General features: G+C 47.6%; 1 protein-coding gene across 3 annotated transcripts in view; it reads left to right on the top strand.

The window, feature by feature from the left end:
* Positions 1-16,506, top strand: part of ATP13A3 (ATPase 13A3) — an 86,508-nt gene that overhangs the window by 1,265 nt on the left and 68,737 nt on the right. For all 3 annotated transcript variants that reach the window (XM_019490846.2, XM_014607313.3, XM_059731271.1), the window contains exon 3: positions 1,322-1,380. In XM_019490846.2, the coding sequence (XP_019346391.1) occupies positions 1,342-1,380 (39 nt within the window). In that variant the 5' untranslated portion in view covers positions 1,322-1,341. The remainder of the gene's footprint in view (positions 1-1,321; positions 1,381-16,506) is intronic.

Below are 16,506 nucleotides of genomic sequence, written 5' to 3'. Positions count from 1 at the left end.
GCGGCGCCTGCAGGGCCTGGTCTGGTCTGTGCAGCATGCGCCGACTCCGGGACTCGCCGTGCACGCAGAAGGGGCTGGCCCCACATGTTACATACAGCAGCACGTGAGGCTGGACCGGCTGCACGTGCTGACCAGTGCCTGCTACGCTGTGTGCTGGCTCCAGTATGGCCCGATCCGGATTGACCTCCAAGCCAGCATTCTGGGTGAGTCCAGGGGAGTGCCTTGCACGGTGCGTGCCCCGGACCACCTCCCTGCGCTGCGTGGCGGGGCCAGGGCTGGTGCACGGGGTTGATGCAGTGACCCATGGGCCGTATCGCGTATCTGCACGCAGCAGATCTGGCCCGAGGGCTGTAAGCTTGACCCCCTTAGCTCTACCAGCAGTAGTCGGAGTGCGGAAGGACAGGGAAAGCTTTGCACTGTGGAATATGCCTCGAATTTGATTTCAGCTAAGCACCCATCCTCTGTTAGCTACTAGGAATGTTTTCATGGAAACTATGGAATAGGGTCTTTTCTGTGCAAAAGCATTGCACGGGTTTAACTAGCTGTTCAACTCTATACGGCTCGTGTTGACAAGGTCTAAAAAGCTCGAACCCTTCCCTCATCTGAAGGATCACAAGCCACTTGATGACGATTGTGTATTTTACCTTCCGCTTGTCACTGCTACGACGCCACTCTGTTGAAACCTGGCTTTGTGATGGTCTGCAATAACGCTTTGCTATAGTTAAGAACAGGAGGTAGAAAACTGAATTCAGCTGAGCCCTCCTGAGAATTTTGGGTAGGCAGCATGGCTTTAGCTAAATTGAGAATTAGCCAGGGGTTTGCTTCTGACTTCTGCCCACGTCTGTTGGACTTTGTCACTGCAAGGAGATGAGACCTTTTATTGCGTCTGATTCCAAGTCTGGCGTTTGCATCTACATGGCTCTGCAATGCCAGGCACAGACACTGGCTCAGTGGCAAGAATGCTGATTCCTAAAACTTCCCTGAAGTTTTCTGTTCAGAGCCTGAAAAAGCCTGGCTGTGGCTGGTGAGTTTTGATGAAATGAGGGGCCGCAGTGGTAGTCAGCAGCAAGACTGAAGAAAACTGCCTCGACAACTTCCTCCTGAAGTCTTCTTCACTTGTCCTCACATTCAAAAATAGAGTAGCTGTGTGTGTGGTTGTGTGCCGAATTCTGGTTCCCTTGTTGCATAGCTCGAGGGGAAACGTGTAGACCAGCCTATATTTTCAAAGAACTGTGTAGTGTTTAATCTCTTAACTACCTGTTTGCCAATGTAACTAAAAATTTAAGTTTCAGCTAACATATTATCTCCTTTTTTATTGCAGGGAACTTGGCTGTTGAGTGTATGGGAACTGATCCACAAACAAGCTGCATTTTCAAACAGGTTAGCCATGCTTTTCTGTATGTAACTCAACTGGTTGACAATATTGCTGCTTTTTTTCAAGTGCATGCTAGAAGAAAGTTGACTTCTGGAATTTTTTATTTTTACAGCACAGCATTATTTTTCAGTATGTGGAAACTTGGCTGTTCATGTCCTTGTTTTATTCTTTTAAGGTGCTCAAGTGCTACGTGGTGTAAATGACTCTTGTTGCTGTTCTCGGTCTACGGTGTCGTTCTGTTTTCACTTTGGGTTTGTCTTTGCTATGTTTATTTGCTTAGACTAAAGTCCTGTCATTGCTGCCGAAAAAAGGCTGATTTTTTTTTTAACCTTGGGGCAGCGAACCTGCATCAGCTCTTCTCAGATAAGAATACAGCGTATGCAAATATCTTGTCTTCACGTATTTTTATCTGGAGCTGACACAGGTTTGTTACTACTGTATAAAAACTGCTTTTTTCTGCTTAGAGACTAGCCAAAGGTAAAGCGCTCCCTTTTTAACTGGGGAGGATGTGTTTCAGCCTTTGCAAGCAGGATGCTTGTTACACGGAGTTAATTGTCAGTTGACTAACTGGAGCTTTTTTAAAGAGAACATCTAGTGTAGCCGTACCCTTCCAGCACTGAAGAGGCTTCGCTTGTGAACTCAGTGATAGCTGGTTTAACTTCCCATTCTCTGGTGCTGCTGTCTTCCTGCCCTCCCCCAGATTCTTCTTGGTGAACAGATACTTACCAGTTTACATAACATTGGTGTAATCGCTTATGGGGAGGAGTGCTGGAGCTATTCAATGGTGTACAGCAGTGGAGAGTGCAATAGTGAGATGACAGTACTTTGCTCCTGGAGTCCTGTTATCTGTGTTGTAGATAGAGAAGCTGAGATACAGCGGTTAAATGGTTTGCTGAAGATCCACACAACATTTGGTCAAGCCAGGAATGGGGAGTGTCTCAGTTCACTTCCATGCCTGCTGGGGCGTGCTGCCTCCTGTTTATGTAGAGAGCGCTAGGGGCTTTTAGATAAGTCAGGGCTGGCATGGGCGCCACAAATGGCAAGGGGCAGGCGGCCTGTGTGTGGCACATGGTGGATCAGGGAGGGGGGATCTTTTAGTATTCACTTGCTGGGGAAGTGTTAAGGTGGTGAAATGTAATGATCCATGTAGGAATTTGGCCGGTGTAGTAGGGTTAAAGGTTCTGATTACAAAAGTGTCCGTGGTAGGCAAAAAAATGTGGGAGTAGTAGAGTCTGGACAGAGAACACCTTCCGCACGGTGCTTCCCTGCCGTGTGTGGGCTGGGCGCCAGCACTTGGCTCGGAGCGGAGCAGATTTGTTAGCACTGTCATAGTGCCTCGGCTCTCCGGGCACGATCCAGGATAGCACTGTGCTAGGCACTGTGTGAATACAGAACAGGCTGTTCCTGTCCCAAAAAAGCAAATAGGCCATGTTGAATCACGAGTACTATTTTTTGTGGAGCTAGGTTTTCCTTGAAGGTCTGCTGTTCCTGGTGCCGATGGGGTCTGACTCTACATGTTCTGGTTTGCGCAGGATACGTCCGTTGTACCAGCTTCAGGGAACCAGGCAAGTCAGAAGGCCGGTAGTAGCAGTGCACAATCCACCACATGCCATCACTCCATTGAAAAGTCTTGTCCGGAAGAATTAATAACCTATTAAAATTCATATGCGTGTCCCTTCCATCCGAGGGAGCCATGCTGCAGAAACAAGAACAGTTAACCAGTTAAATACAAAATAACAAGCGCATGACGGGTTAGAGAGTGAGAGGGGTTTATGGATCCCGAGTGAAAGGCGTGGCTGGAAAGTGACATTTCCTGCAAACAAACAGTTGCCAAATCAGCAGGAGCTGGAGCTCTTGCCACTGGGTCGGAAAAGCAATTTGCTGCCTTTGGCACTTTGAAATAATGTGTTGGCTGTGTGTCATGGTTCACATCTTAAATGCTGTGATTTTGACTATTGCTAATGTCACGTTGGAAAGGAGGTTCCTTTGAAAACAAGATTTGGTGGCAGGAAAAGGCAGGGTGAGAGGGCACAGGGGTAGTGGTGTTAGCCGGTGGTTCTGGCAGCTGTGGCGAGAGGCCCTGTGGGCCGGGTGCCTGGCAGCCCTGATCAAAGCATCTCTTTGGAAGAAGTGCAGGTAAGAGGGTCTTACAGAGCGACTAGCTCTGAGGCAGGACCTCATGCCAAGTTCAGCAGGCGTGGTCACACCTGCCAGCATCAGCAGATGAGCGTGCTAGGTTTAGTCTGTCCAGAGACGAGGGGAGAGAATTGGGCTTAGCCTGACTCAGCCGCACAGGAATATTGGGACCGTGCAGGTTGAACTGTACTGCTTGTGTTCAGCCCGTGGCTCACTGGAAGGATTTGGGAAGGTGCAGTCCCCTTTCTCTGTCACAGTCCCTTTTCTCTTGGCTAGGCTTGCCTGTTGCTGATAGAAGGAAAGTGCTTCTCCAGCATCAGTACAGGCAGGTGTGTGGCTGAGAGAGTACATGGGGATAAACCCGCTTGCCCGGCAAGTGGCTGTGATGAGAAGGCAGTATTTGTGACAGTACTTCTGTCAGTATTTGTGTGGGGTTGGTGCTCCTCAGTTACTTTCTGGGAAGCAGGGTGATTTTTGTGTCTGCTGGAGGGAGAGGGCAGTTGCAGGGACCACGGGACACATCTTGGTGTTGGGCTGCAGAGTTTCAGGAGGGCCTGCATTGCTGGACTGGGAGCCTGCTCTCTCTGGGAGGGGACCGTCCACCTGGGATGTAGGGCACCCCCTTGGCAAGGGACTTTACTTGCACGTGCAGATTCATCCCTTGTTACGAGGTGGGGGATGCTCTCCCTTCATTTAAGGGGCAGTGGGTGTTTCCCTCTACAAAGGAACATAATGCATGGGAAAGGGGTATCCTTTTCAGGAGGGGCAGTATTCATGGGGCGTAGGGCATATTTTGTTTCCTCGGGAAGAGTAATGAGAGGACATGCAGCATGTGTTAGTCCCAGGGGGCAGCATTCATGGGAAGCTGGGTAGTTTTTATGGCTGTGGGGGTGGTGGGATGCATTTCAGGGGACCTGGGACAATTTTGTTTGCAAACGTTGGTCTTCCTGAAACGGGAGAGCTGTTTTTTGGAGGAGGACACTGAGGGGCAATGGCAGGGACTCCCCTTTGAAGCAGGGTTGGACAGTTTCAACCACTCTGGGTTTAAGTACTGGTTTAAAGTACCGCGGTTTTGACCACGGGCAGCTTGTGCTGTTTGGAGCACTGAGAATAATGGCAATGTTTTAAATGTGTGTGCTGGGGGTTTAGTCTAAGAAGAATAAAAAAGCTTACTTAAAAACATGGTAAACTACTGTTTAAAAAGCTTTTCAACATTCACATCATCTGCAGGTTATTTTTTTTTTTCTTAACGCTATGCAAAAAAGTAAGCCTGGAGTCCGAACTGCACTTTCTGTTGTGCAGACAGCATGGGTATGGCGTACAGTACCTTACTGTCATTTTACAGAGATGTTTTAGCTGGGCAGAAACATGCTGCATGAGTGCCTTGTTAGCCACCCTTTGTCATGGACTATAATGGGCATATATACATATAATGTAACATAAGCCTTTGGGTGGCCTCGCTCTTCTAAGTGCAGGCCTCGCCCTGAGGGACTCTTCACTGAAAGCACACACTTTGGATCAGTACTGCTTTTGCATAGGATTATTTAAAGAAAACCCTGCACCAGCAAAACACTAGTGTAAGTATTGCTGTGGCAATGTAAAGCTTCCTTAAACAAGGGCAGCTTTTTCTCCTTGCTGTTTAGGAATAGCTTTTCCAGCACAAGGTACCTGGTGTAATTAATTGTGTCTTCGTTTGGATACAGATCCCTTCAGCTCTAGTGGCTTAGTTATAGCAGTATAACTCCTTGCTGACAAACACCGTCTCTGTAAGGCAGAGAGACCTTACTGCTGGTTTAACCGACTGCCGGGGCCAAAAATTGCAACTGAGCAGTGGCTGTTCCATGATACGAGTTAACACTGGCACAAATGCTCACTTTCTCTTGGAAAAAACTATTCTGTGATTTTTTTGTTTGTTTGTTTGTTTGCATCATTAAATCTTGCCACGAAACAGCAGTTTGTTACAGTTTTATGTTCAGTGGCTTTATAACACACGCGACTTTCGTGGGATCTAAGGGAGAGGGTAGGCAGGGCAAACTTAGCAAACTATCGGCAAAATTAGTCGCACCTATTCTTCTGGTGCACGTGCATCTCCTGCAAGGAAAATCAGAGTCTTTTGGCCTGCAGTGTTTGCAGGGGTGATATGGGGTGCCCCATAAAGGACAGGGCAGACTTGATTATCTTTTGGTTCCTTAATGCCTGTTGCTGCAAGATAAAACCTTTCTCAGTCTGTGTGATTTCCGTGTGTGAGAGAAACTAACTAGTACTTAAAAAAATTACAGTTATTATTTTAAGGTCATTGGCTTTTTTAGGACACACAACTTTTAGTGTGAAAGACTTCCCTCTTTCTGGAAGCTGAGATACTTCATCGAAGGACTTGGGGTTCAGAACTGGCTGTGTTTTTCTGTGGCTGCCCTGCTACAAGATGGGTGCTCAAGGTACCACGTTCCTCCGAGCGGACCACGTCCTTCGTGGATGCTCCATCTGCCGTTTCCTTTCCGAGAGGACGCAGAAAGCGCAGCAGGCCTGTATGGAGCTGTTTTTGTGGAGTGCTCAATGAAAGGCCGTTTTCCTGCAGTGCTGGAGAGGCTGTCGGCCCGAACAGGCTCGCTTTGTTGAAAGCCGCAGTTCAGTTCTGAGCTCCGCAGCGCGTGCTTCAAAAACACAACCCCTGCCGAGACCAGAGGTCCCCGGGTGTCGCCCACCCTCTTGTCTGAAACGGAGCAGTGTTGTACTGACCTTTGAGACTGGCCTCGCCTGGAAGATTGGCCATGGTGACTTATCGGGCCAGCTATCAGCCAGCCAGATATCTGTGGCAAACACCGGCATCAGTGGCACCAACCTTGAAAATGGGTGGCAAGCGATTTCCATCTCTTCAGTTGAATTCAAACTCAGATGTATCTGTCCGAAATGGTAACTGGATTTTTGGTAGTGGCCACAGTACATGAGCGGCCCGGGCAGCAAAAGAGCCCTGTGGTCTGCATCTGTCCTGGGCCCTGGGGTGAATTAGAAGAGGGGTGTTAAAAAAGTAACCAGCTCTTCTGCATTTTTTTTTACCCCTTAGACTTGTGGTTAGGGGCAATCTCTGTTCTTAGTGCTGGGAAAAGCAGACTTGACAGTCCAGTGCTTTTATTTTTCTGTTTTCCTTTCTCGTGTTCCTGAGGCTCCTAAACCCATCATTTCATGGTCACAGTTGCCCAGGTTGCTTTCCACCTTCAGATTCTCAGCCAGTTCCCCTCTGCTTGAAAGCAGCAAGCTGGGAAGTAAGAGTGTCTTCTCCCCCTTCCCACATTGCTTTCTTCACCATCTGCATCAAAAGTTGTCCCCCAGCCAGTCCAGAAACCTGCTGGACCTTTGTCACCCTCCCAGCAGATATCACGATAATTCAAGTTCTCCATAAGCCCCAGGTCCTGTCACTCAGATGCTTTGTATTTTTAAAGAAGGTCTTGTCCACCCTCCTCCTGGTTTGGTGGTCTAGAAGATGCCCACCATGGCATCATTGTTACTATTTTCCGCTTTTACTGTATCTCAGAAACTTTCAGCATGGGCGTTCTGCTTGCCGATTTTAAATCGGTCCATCCTACTTAGCCACGTTGTTTGCTCTCCAGGTTGTTTGTCCGTTCATCACACCACAAGATTGGTGGAAGAGCTGAAAAGATCACTGGCAAGCGTGCTCCGTTGTATGCCGACAATCGTCGCCGTTACGCTGGTTACCCAGGCTCACCTTTGTTTTTCTGGACCAGCTGGATGATTGGGAGAGAGAGCCCATCGCTCCCGTAAAAGATATTACTGAACAGAGTGGCTTTTTGCACGTTTCCTGGGCCATCGTGTCTGCAACAACGCTCTGACCCTGTCTTATGCAATGCTAAACCGCAGCCCACTGCGATAGGCACATTTTGCTTGTGGAAGCCCACTAGAGGGAGTAATGGCCTTGGTTTCTCCCTTTTTGTCAAAAAATCCAAATTCTTATTAATGATTTGTCAGAGGAACAGAATGCTGAGTAAGTTCTCGGTCCATCTGCACGGAGGTCACCAAGCTGTAGAAGACTAATTACAGGTAAGGTGGCATTTCCTGAAGGGACATCCAAACCGGAGTTAGTCTCTAAGGTGCCGCTTGACCTGCGTCCTCCTTTGTTGCCTCAGTGACTGCGGATCTCGGCACACGTCCCCAGCGTGCGTTCCTAGTGCTCCTTGGCTGCTCAAGTGTTTGGAGAGCGTGTGTGCTTTTTCTGGCTTGTTTCGGAAAGGGGCCAAGATTGCCAGGTTCTCCAGCGTCGGGACGATCTCCCTGCTCGTGCTGTCAGCCAGGATGCTGGTCAACCATCGCGTCTCGCTCGTCTGTGCTGTTTGACAGCGGTAGGGTGCTTGCTGCTCGGTGCTTGTTCTGGAAAAGCTTTTGCTTACGTTCGCCTCTGGAAGAGGAGTGTGCTGAATACTGCACTAAAGCCTTTCCTCTGGAGGCTGAGGCTTGCTTTGCTTCCTGGCCTTGAGCGGCTGTGACGCATCGGGTGCGTCTACATGTTCATTAATGGGCTGTAGTTAATGTGCATTAAGCTTAGTACGTGGATAACCTGGTACTAAATCAATGCGTAGGAACTTGCCCTACTGTGCAGTAGTACCGGGGCACGGGTTTTTTTGGATGCTAACTGTGCAGTAGCCTAATACTGCTGCCCAGTAGTGTATTGGCACGGGTTTTGCCCGGCACGCTACTGCGCCGTGTTATTAGGCTACTGCAGAGTTAGCATCCCGTGCAGACACACCCGCTGTGGATTAAAATCTTTTGTTTTTGTCAAAGTCCCGCTGAATTTAAACTTTCTCTTGGAAGTGCCTTGCTGCTTCAGGTTTATTATTTGGTGGTGTTCTGATTATTACTATAAACATCTTTTTGACTGAGTTGTGTGGTGTATATTCCTTTATCATGTAGCAGGCAAGGTAGGGTTGGGTATTTGACCAGTCAGATAAAGTTCAGTTAATTGACCGGTCAAATATTGGTCAAAAATTGTTAAGAAATTGCCAATAGGTGCAGATAATACACGGAAAAAGCACAAATTTTAGCATTAAGAAATGTGTCAAGAAAGAATAAAACGTATTTCTGTCAAGAAAACTACCCAAAATGTAGGGGTTTTTTTGTAAAATTGCTATGACCTTTGACTGGTCAGAAATATGCCGTCAGTTGATAGCATTTGACCAGCCAATTGACCGGCTTGCCTACCCTAGAGCAGACAAGGTAGGCTGTGTTAATTATAGCACTCCTGAAAGGCACTTGCAGCATTCAGTGATGGGTGCAGGGCAACTCTTACTAGAGAACAGCGTTTTGAACCACTAGTATTATTTTCCTTTAAGTAAAATGGAATTATATATTGAAGACAAAGACTAACATAATTATAGCCTGTCTTCAAGCATCCTTTTAAACAAACCTCTTAGCAAATCTTTGTTTCCCATTGTCCATGTAAAACTATACCATGCCAATCCTCTCCCTGGTATTGTCTAAAATAGCAGTCCTCAACTTTTTGGCCCAGCAGACCACATGAGTGGTGCGGCACCAGTCTACCTACAAGCTGGATTGGACCCTGCGTGCCAGGAGTGGGCCTGCATGTCTGGATCAGGCCCCGCATGGCTTTGGCTGCCCCTGTGCTCTGGGATCGGGCCCCGAGAGCCTGCATGCTAAGACTGGGGCCCTTGGGTCCTACACACCTGCTGACTAGCGTGCAAGGCCACAACCCTCGAGGCTCCCCACGGGGCATGGTGTTGGGGGCTAGCTCTGAGCTGCAGACAGGAGCGGGGTGAGCAGCCCCGGTCTAAAGATCATAAAACAGAATTTATGTAATCTGTTCTCGTCTCTCCCAATTTTTATTGACGGGTCCAATGCTCAGCAAGTCAGAAGACTTCTCAGTTCTGTGCCTGATTCTAGTCGCACGTTAGTTCAAGCTAGCCCCTTCGCTAAGGTGTTTAATATTAAAATTATAAATGAAAATGATAAGCATTGTTCACCTTAATATTTTTCTCAAGTCATCTTTGAGACTAACAGGATTTGTCTTAGTTTCTGGCCATGAGCTTTTGGCACAGGGTTTCTGAACGAGCTGTTCTTTGCTATACTTTCAAAGGTACAATGCAGGGCAGGACACAGTGCCCCGAATGCAACGCTCCTCACTAGCTTACCCTTCCTTTGGGAATCTGGCAGTCCACCCGTCCGAGAAAGCAGGGCTTTCCCTTGCTGCCCCGACTCTTCCAGCAGCTCGCCACAGCTAGAGATGATGAAAACAGCCCCACAACGAAGTGGTTTTTTGTCCTTTTACAACTTTTAGCCTCCTTGTCAGTCATTTGTTGTGTGGCTTCAGCGGGTTGTCACAGATCCGTACCATGCCAAGGGGACTCCTACCTTCAGTGGACTGCATCCAAAATGGATTTTAGCAGCTTGTTAAAGATTTGGAGAGTTCATTAGTTGCGCGGATTCCCCAAGCTGACAATTGCTGTAGGTTAGAGAGATTTCAGGAATCTTTCCCCCCATGGATCTTGCTTCAGCAGTGTTGAAGTTGGACAACTCGGAGCAGAAGGTCTGCGCTTGCACCTGGTTTGCTTTGTGAAAATGAAGTCAGAATGGGAAAAAGCTTTTTTATAGTTTAAAGTTACGGATGCATGGATTTGCTGCGTGTGTCCGTAGTATGTTAGGAGATAGAGGGGGAAAATATCCCCCTACTGATTTTAGCTATGTAAGTGTGCCCATTTAGATGAGAACTGAAATACTGACTTAAGCTTTTGCAAGGCTCTCTCGGCAAAGCAGGCAGAGCCTAAGTGCTCCAAGCGCCAAGTAACTGTCCTGTCTCTTTTGTTGTTCGTCTCGGGGAGGTTAAGAGGAGAACCGGCTCCGATGCATAGTTAAGAATTCACCCGTGGATTTCAAAGGTTAGCGCTGATCCCGTGACATTTACTTTGCCAGGCTCCCCATGTCGTAGAGAGAGAGCAACACAGGTGGTGCTGGCAGCAGCGGGGGCCAGGTTCAGAAGGGCTCCTTTTAAAATTACCCTATTCCGTCAGATTGAACTCCTGCCCAGAAACCTAGAAAAACAACCTATTTTCCCTGGGGGCCCTCGACTAGCCAGGCTTCCTCTTTTGCAAGTGGTACACCTTCTAATAAAGCAGATAGTTTTCTACAGTGGAAAAAATGAGCATTTTTAAATGGGGGGGAGACAATAACAATAAATCAACAGTATCTTTCCATAAAAGGTAGGTAAAACATCCTCCTGACCGCATGGGAGGCCTCTTGTATGGAGAGGCGTGCCGGGTCCCTGCCCCGTGGCCTAGCTCTCGATGTGCTTCAGTGGTGTGGAAGAGCTGGGTATGCTCGAGGTCGTCTTTATCTCCTCTCGTGTACGTGCGCCAGCGTGACGGCTGCGGTGACTCCTTCCTTGGGCCATAGGAAGAATAGCACCATTCCCCTCTTGCGTTACCCCGAGGACAGAAACTTTTCCTTATGCCTGTAACCCAAATGTAAATGAATTTTAATCAAAGCGGCCCAGAATGTTACTTCCCCGCCTTATGGGAGAAAACCTGCAAAATGAGGTCTGCTCCGAGCTCTCTTCTGGTCACCAGCGCGTGGCAGCAGAAAGCTGCTTCTGGGATTGTCCGACCTTCGGGCTCCGCGTGTAATAGGGTACAGAGGCATCGGAAAGGCTACGTATGCCCCGTGTCTCTGGGCACATGGGAAGAGGCTTGAGGAATTCCTTGTGTGGGTGCTTGGTTTTCCAGCCATCTATTTGCATTGATATTCATACCCAATAAAATAAGAGAATCGTTTAAAATCATAAATCATCTAAAATAAAAGAAACTGGAATTTCTAAGGAGCGTAGATCGGGGGCGGGCAATTATTTTGGGCAGAGGGCTGCTTACAGCGTTTTGGCAAGCCATCAAGGGCCGCATGACAGGCAGCCCGGGGCAGATAAATAATAATTTTCTAAATTTTCTAGGGGCCCCGCAGGCCGGAGAGATTGGCCTGGCGGGCTGCATCCAGCCCACGGGCTGCGGTTTGCCCCCACCCCTGGTGTAGATGCTGGGCTACATGGAATTGAAGTATCTCAGGATCTTTGCTAGGCTGATTTTCTAACATGTCAGCAGGTAGTTATTATAATTAATTGTTTTTATAGCTACGTTATTGGAAAGTGCAGATAAGTAGGCAGATCCCGTGGGAACTGGTTTTGCCATTCTAGCGTTAGCTATAGTGCTACTCATTTAGTTATTATCATGACCATAGTTTTGAATCTAATACAGGACAAAACATTTATCATTACTGAATGTAACCTGTATTTTAACATAAACATCACAATCTCTATTGCAGCCTGTAAAAAAGCATAATTATACGAAGAATTTGCTTTACAAATGTAAATACAATTTAATTTCAGAGTATGTTGGATACAATGGTCTTCCTAAAGCCTAAACACAGAAACAAAAGCTGGTATTATAACCGAAAGCCCAAGATGGGAAGTGATAAAATAGGTATTGAGTCGAGGGCTTTGTTCAAACAACTGGTGTACTTGTAAAATTTCCATGTATTCATTAAACCATTATGTCATTCTTATTGTTGAAGGGTTGGTTAGTTGACTGAAGTGTTAAGCTTTGTTTGCGGTTACAAATTATTACCTTAGCTCCTTTTAAAATGTGGCTTGTAGACTTTAAACTTCAACGCTTCTTGGCATTTGTATGTCTTATCCAAATGTTTATAGTGCATTATGTGGATGACTTGGTACCAATCAATGTCTGTTGACTGAAGAGAACCTGGAGACTTAGGAGTGGCGGTCCTAAATTGCTGGCAGTTGTATTTCCCCATTTGTAATGTGATCTGTGAGATTCCCACTAGCCCTCTCTACTTTGGAGCATCTAACAAAATGGGATGCTAGAAACAGTCCTCCGGAAAAGACTGAAAAGCATTTTTTTTTTGTGCATAGTAGTACATTATGCATGTTAGAGTTAAACTGCTGTCTATTTTAAGATTGGAAGTAGGACGTATACCTCCAAAGATGAAAAGCCCCTGTGCACAGAATCTCATGATCGGAGGATCGTCTTTAATTCTTCCCCCCACCACTGCAGGGGGGCAGGTGGGGAGGTCAGGCAGCCTGCCCCATCCTCAGCCTCAGGCCTCGTCCCCTCTCTTTGCCTCTGCTCCCCTCCCTCCCAGCCCCGCTGCGCCCCCTCTCCCCCACGGTAAATGGGGAAAAAACCCTCGTCTTGGACTCGAGTAATTTCCCCTGCTGCAGCTTGAGGCCGTTGCTCCTAGTCTTGTCCTTTGCGGTTGCAGAGAAAAGCCCGTCTCCATCCTCCCTGTGATATTCAGGTAGTTGAAGACTGTGATCGAATCCCCCCGCAGTCTTCTCTTCTCCTCGTTCTTTCAGCCTGTCCTCACCAGTCTTGCTTCCCAGGCCTCGAATCGGTTTTGTTGCTCTCTGCTGGACTCCTTTCAGTCGGCCTGCGTTCTTCTGGACGCGTGGGTCCCGGAACTGGACAGTCCCACTACACTTGAGGAAGGGTTGTATTTGATTTAATATACCCTATTCTGCATGTGCCTGGCCTGCGAGTTCCCGCCGGAGCGCTGCAGAGGCAGCAGCTGCAGGCTCCGGCAGTAATTGCTGATAAGCCTCACTTTCTTTTCCTTTCCTTTCGTAGGAAAGGTTTATAAATAGGCCTGAGACTGAAATATCTGTATCAAATATATGACATAAGCCATGGTGCACGCTACCTGGCACACTTGGCAGCACTCCACACACATGCGTGCTGAATGGTCTCATTTGTGTGGCAGGGAGGGTGCGGTGCAGACCTCGTTTCTGCTGAGAAGGGCCCTGGCAGTGCTGCAAGGCTTCTTGTTTTTGGCCCGTTCTGCTGTGAGCACAGATGAAACGTTCGACTTCGTACCGCAGAACCTCTCCCTGGTCCGGCAGGATCGCCGAGACCTGTCTGGACGCTGACGGGCCTCGCACCAGCGAAGTAGCTTTGTGTTGCGCGAGGAGGTGAATGTGCTCCGTTTGGACCCTAGCGAGCAAAAATGTTCCCGTGGTGAGGGTGTGCTCTGCAGCACTCAGCCTGTACAGCCTGGTCCAGTTGTACAGTTCCTCTCTGCCTCGGTTTCCCATCTCTAAAATGAAGATAGTATTAGTTGACGTCACTGGGCTCAGGCAATGGTACGTGTGTTAATGCCCGAGGTGCTCAGGTTTTGCAGTAATGGAGGCTGCGCGAGTGCTTTAGCTGGTTTTTGGCTTTTATATTATGCTCCGACTCTCTTTAGAGTCGCCGTAGCTGGAGTTTTGTTATAAATGCAGCTTCTGTGCCGATGACCTGCAGACCTGGGTGTCCAGCTCTCGATTGAAGTGCGGTCTTCTTGGCCATCGTGTTCTCCTTGCTCCATTGCTGTGTGCACCTGGTCTTCCTGTCAGGCAGCGCAGACAACATTTTCAGTCCGCCTGATTGCTGAGACATGAGATCTAGGCCTTCTCTGAATCTGCCCTTCTTGCATTACGTCTGAGATTCTGCCTTTCCTCACCATCCACACTGCTAGATGTCCCCCCTCGGCCCGGCTCAACTCGTGCCTCGACTGTTGCTACCTCTCTTTTGCAGTCTTGGTAAATCCAGTCACACGCACCCTTACCTTGCCATTCCAGCACAGCTTTGAAGGAAAATGATTGCTGCGACCGCGTTGCTTCTCTCTCCTCCAGAGCATTGGAGAAGCTCAGCCCTGGCACTGCCAAGGCCACCTCCGCTGTCATTCCTTCCCGAGCATTTCTTTGATGTGATGCTTGATCGCGGCTAAGCAGTAGCTGTTCATGCTGAACAGTCTTTTCTCCCTGGTACCCTGCGACCACCGCTCTGTCACATCCACCGGTTCCTTCATCTTCGGTTTGAGCGGGCAGGCTGCAATTACGTAAATTCAGCCGAGGGCCTGGGTCGGTACGCCTGCTGTCAAAGCTTACAAAGGCACTCGACTGATTAGGAACTAGATTTTCATCTGTCCTGTAAGTCACGTACCGCCATCAAGGCCAGAGGTCTTTAGCACGGCGCTGGTTTGCCCCAGACTCGTGGGGAAGAGTGCTTTCTCACTGGTTTGAGTTCTGGACAGCAGTTTCTGCAGCACTCGGGCATCAATGCCAACGCTTTTAGCTTCCTTTTGATATGAAGGCCTTCTACTTGACCGTACCATTGAGAACCTTTTCCCAACATTTTTGCAAAGAATAAAATGTGTATCTCCCGCTTCACCTGTGCCCACGCTATCATTAACTTTCTTTCTATGCGAGTCTTGTCTGGCGCGTTTATTCATGCTGGAAAGCCGAGCACAAAGCTGCTCATTGTAAATACAAGGAAGGGCTTGGTCCGCAGCATAATATCCTATATGCTTTTAGCCATGCAGATAATATCAAGGCTCACGCATGGCCGTGGAACTGTGTCCTTAGACCTTGGTGTGCTGTTTGTGCGGTTTGAATAGAATGAGCTGTACCAGCGCCTGATGGCTGGAGGCATATCCTCTATACCACTCCAATTAAAATTTAGCAATTGTTCCCTGCACACAGGAAAAAGCCCCACAAGCAGTGCCAAAGTTCTTTTGATATTTTAATCTTTTGATAACGCAGTTTGAAAAGCCCCTGGAGACTTTTTTTAGATTTTAGACAAAATAGTTCATTTGTCAGGACTTCCCTTGTAGATAGGGTTTCAGTTATTAAGAACCGCCTCGCAAAGCTCCTGATAACAAAAGCAATTGGAGAGGATGCCTGATAGACTTCTGCGGGTAAGAGAAACTTTTCTGTAACTTAAAAATCTTCTTGCTGATATCCAAAAGACGGTGAAACACGGATGTTTCGGATGCAATTTTTTTATCGTTTAACTACGGTAGTTTTATTGGGCTAGGAATAGTAGTGGAGGATATATAAAAAGTAGGTATCATATGACTGAGTCTTGCACAGTTTAACCGGCATCCACCGTCGTTCAGAAGAGCTCCAGGCAGCCTACATGGTTCTGGAGACTCTGCGCTGGTGAGCAGCCGGCATCCTGGTCTGGCTCCTCAAAAGCCTCGTGCGTTTTGCGGAGATGTACTTCCCAGGTTTGGTTCCCTCTGCCTCTCGTACCCTTCCACAGCTTCCAATTCAGTTGACTTGGTGCCTTCATTTTTGGCAGCTGTTGGCTCTCTTCTCAGAAACGGCTTTTGTTTTTGAGGGTGTTTGTACTTAGGGTGGTTGTTGAGCATTGTTGGGTGAAGTTCTCTTCTGAAAAAGCAGAATATATTTAAGTCATGATATACTGCTTACACAAACATTTATAGTTTGCAGATATTTAGGCCAGTGTCCAGCTATTAGATGTGTTCTGCAAAGATCAAACCCTGACATTTCAGAAGAAGGTGTAATACCGCATCCACCCCAGAGCCACATCATTTACAATCCCACATCACAGGAGATTTTGCTTCCTGTGACCCCACCTGCTAATTAGCCTAGTCCTGAGGAGTGACTGATGGACCTGTTACCTTAATCAGTAGGACTGCAGATGTCATTCTTAATTGCATAAAGTTTTATACTACTGTTATCTGTTTCAGATATATTTTCTTTCATTTTCAACTGCTTGTCAAAGGATTTGGATCATTTGTTCATGCCATTCATTACCGTGTTCCTCTCTCGCATTTCCTCCTGCTCTCCTTCCCAAATTATAAAGCAGTGGAACTGTGCTTACTCATTTCTGTACCAAAAGCTCCCTTTTCCTGTACTGTCGTTGCTTTTCTCGGGATGTATTCCACCTTGCTGGGTTTCTCAAGGTGAGCTATAGAAACTGAGCAAGTTATTCCAATAGGAGGAGGTAACACTCAACTTGCATAATTGCATGTCTTCTCTAGTATAGTGTTAGTGCAGTTGGATATCAAACAGTTTGACAGTTGATTATCCTTGAACTAATCACAGTGAGGCTTATATTTTTCTCCTGAAAAGCTGCAGCTAGTATGGAACTCATCCAGGTGTGTGCGTGGTTTAAATTGTTTCTCCT

Source organism: Alligator mississippiensis, chromosome 7 (genome assembly GCF_030867095.1).
Source record: "Alligator mississippiensis isolate rAllMis1 chromosome 7, rAllMis1, whole genome shotgun sequence".
NCBI lineage: Eukaryota > Metazoa > Chordata > Crocodylia > Alligatoridae > Alligator > Alligator mississippiensis.
The sequence above is the reverse complement of the archived record's forward strand: the minus strand, read 5'-3'. Positions and strand labels throughout refer to the sequence as shown.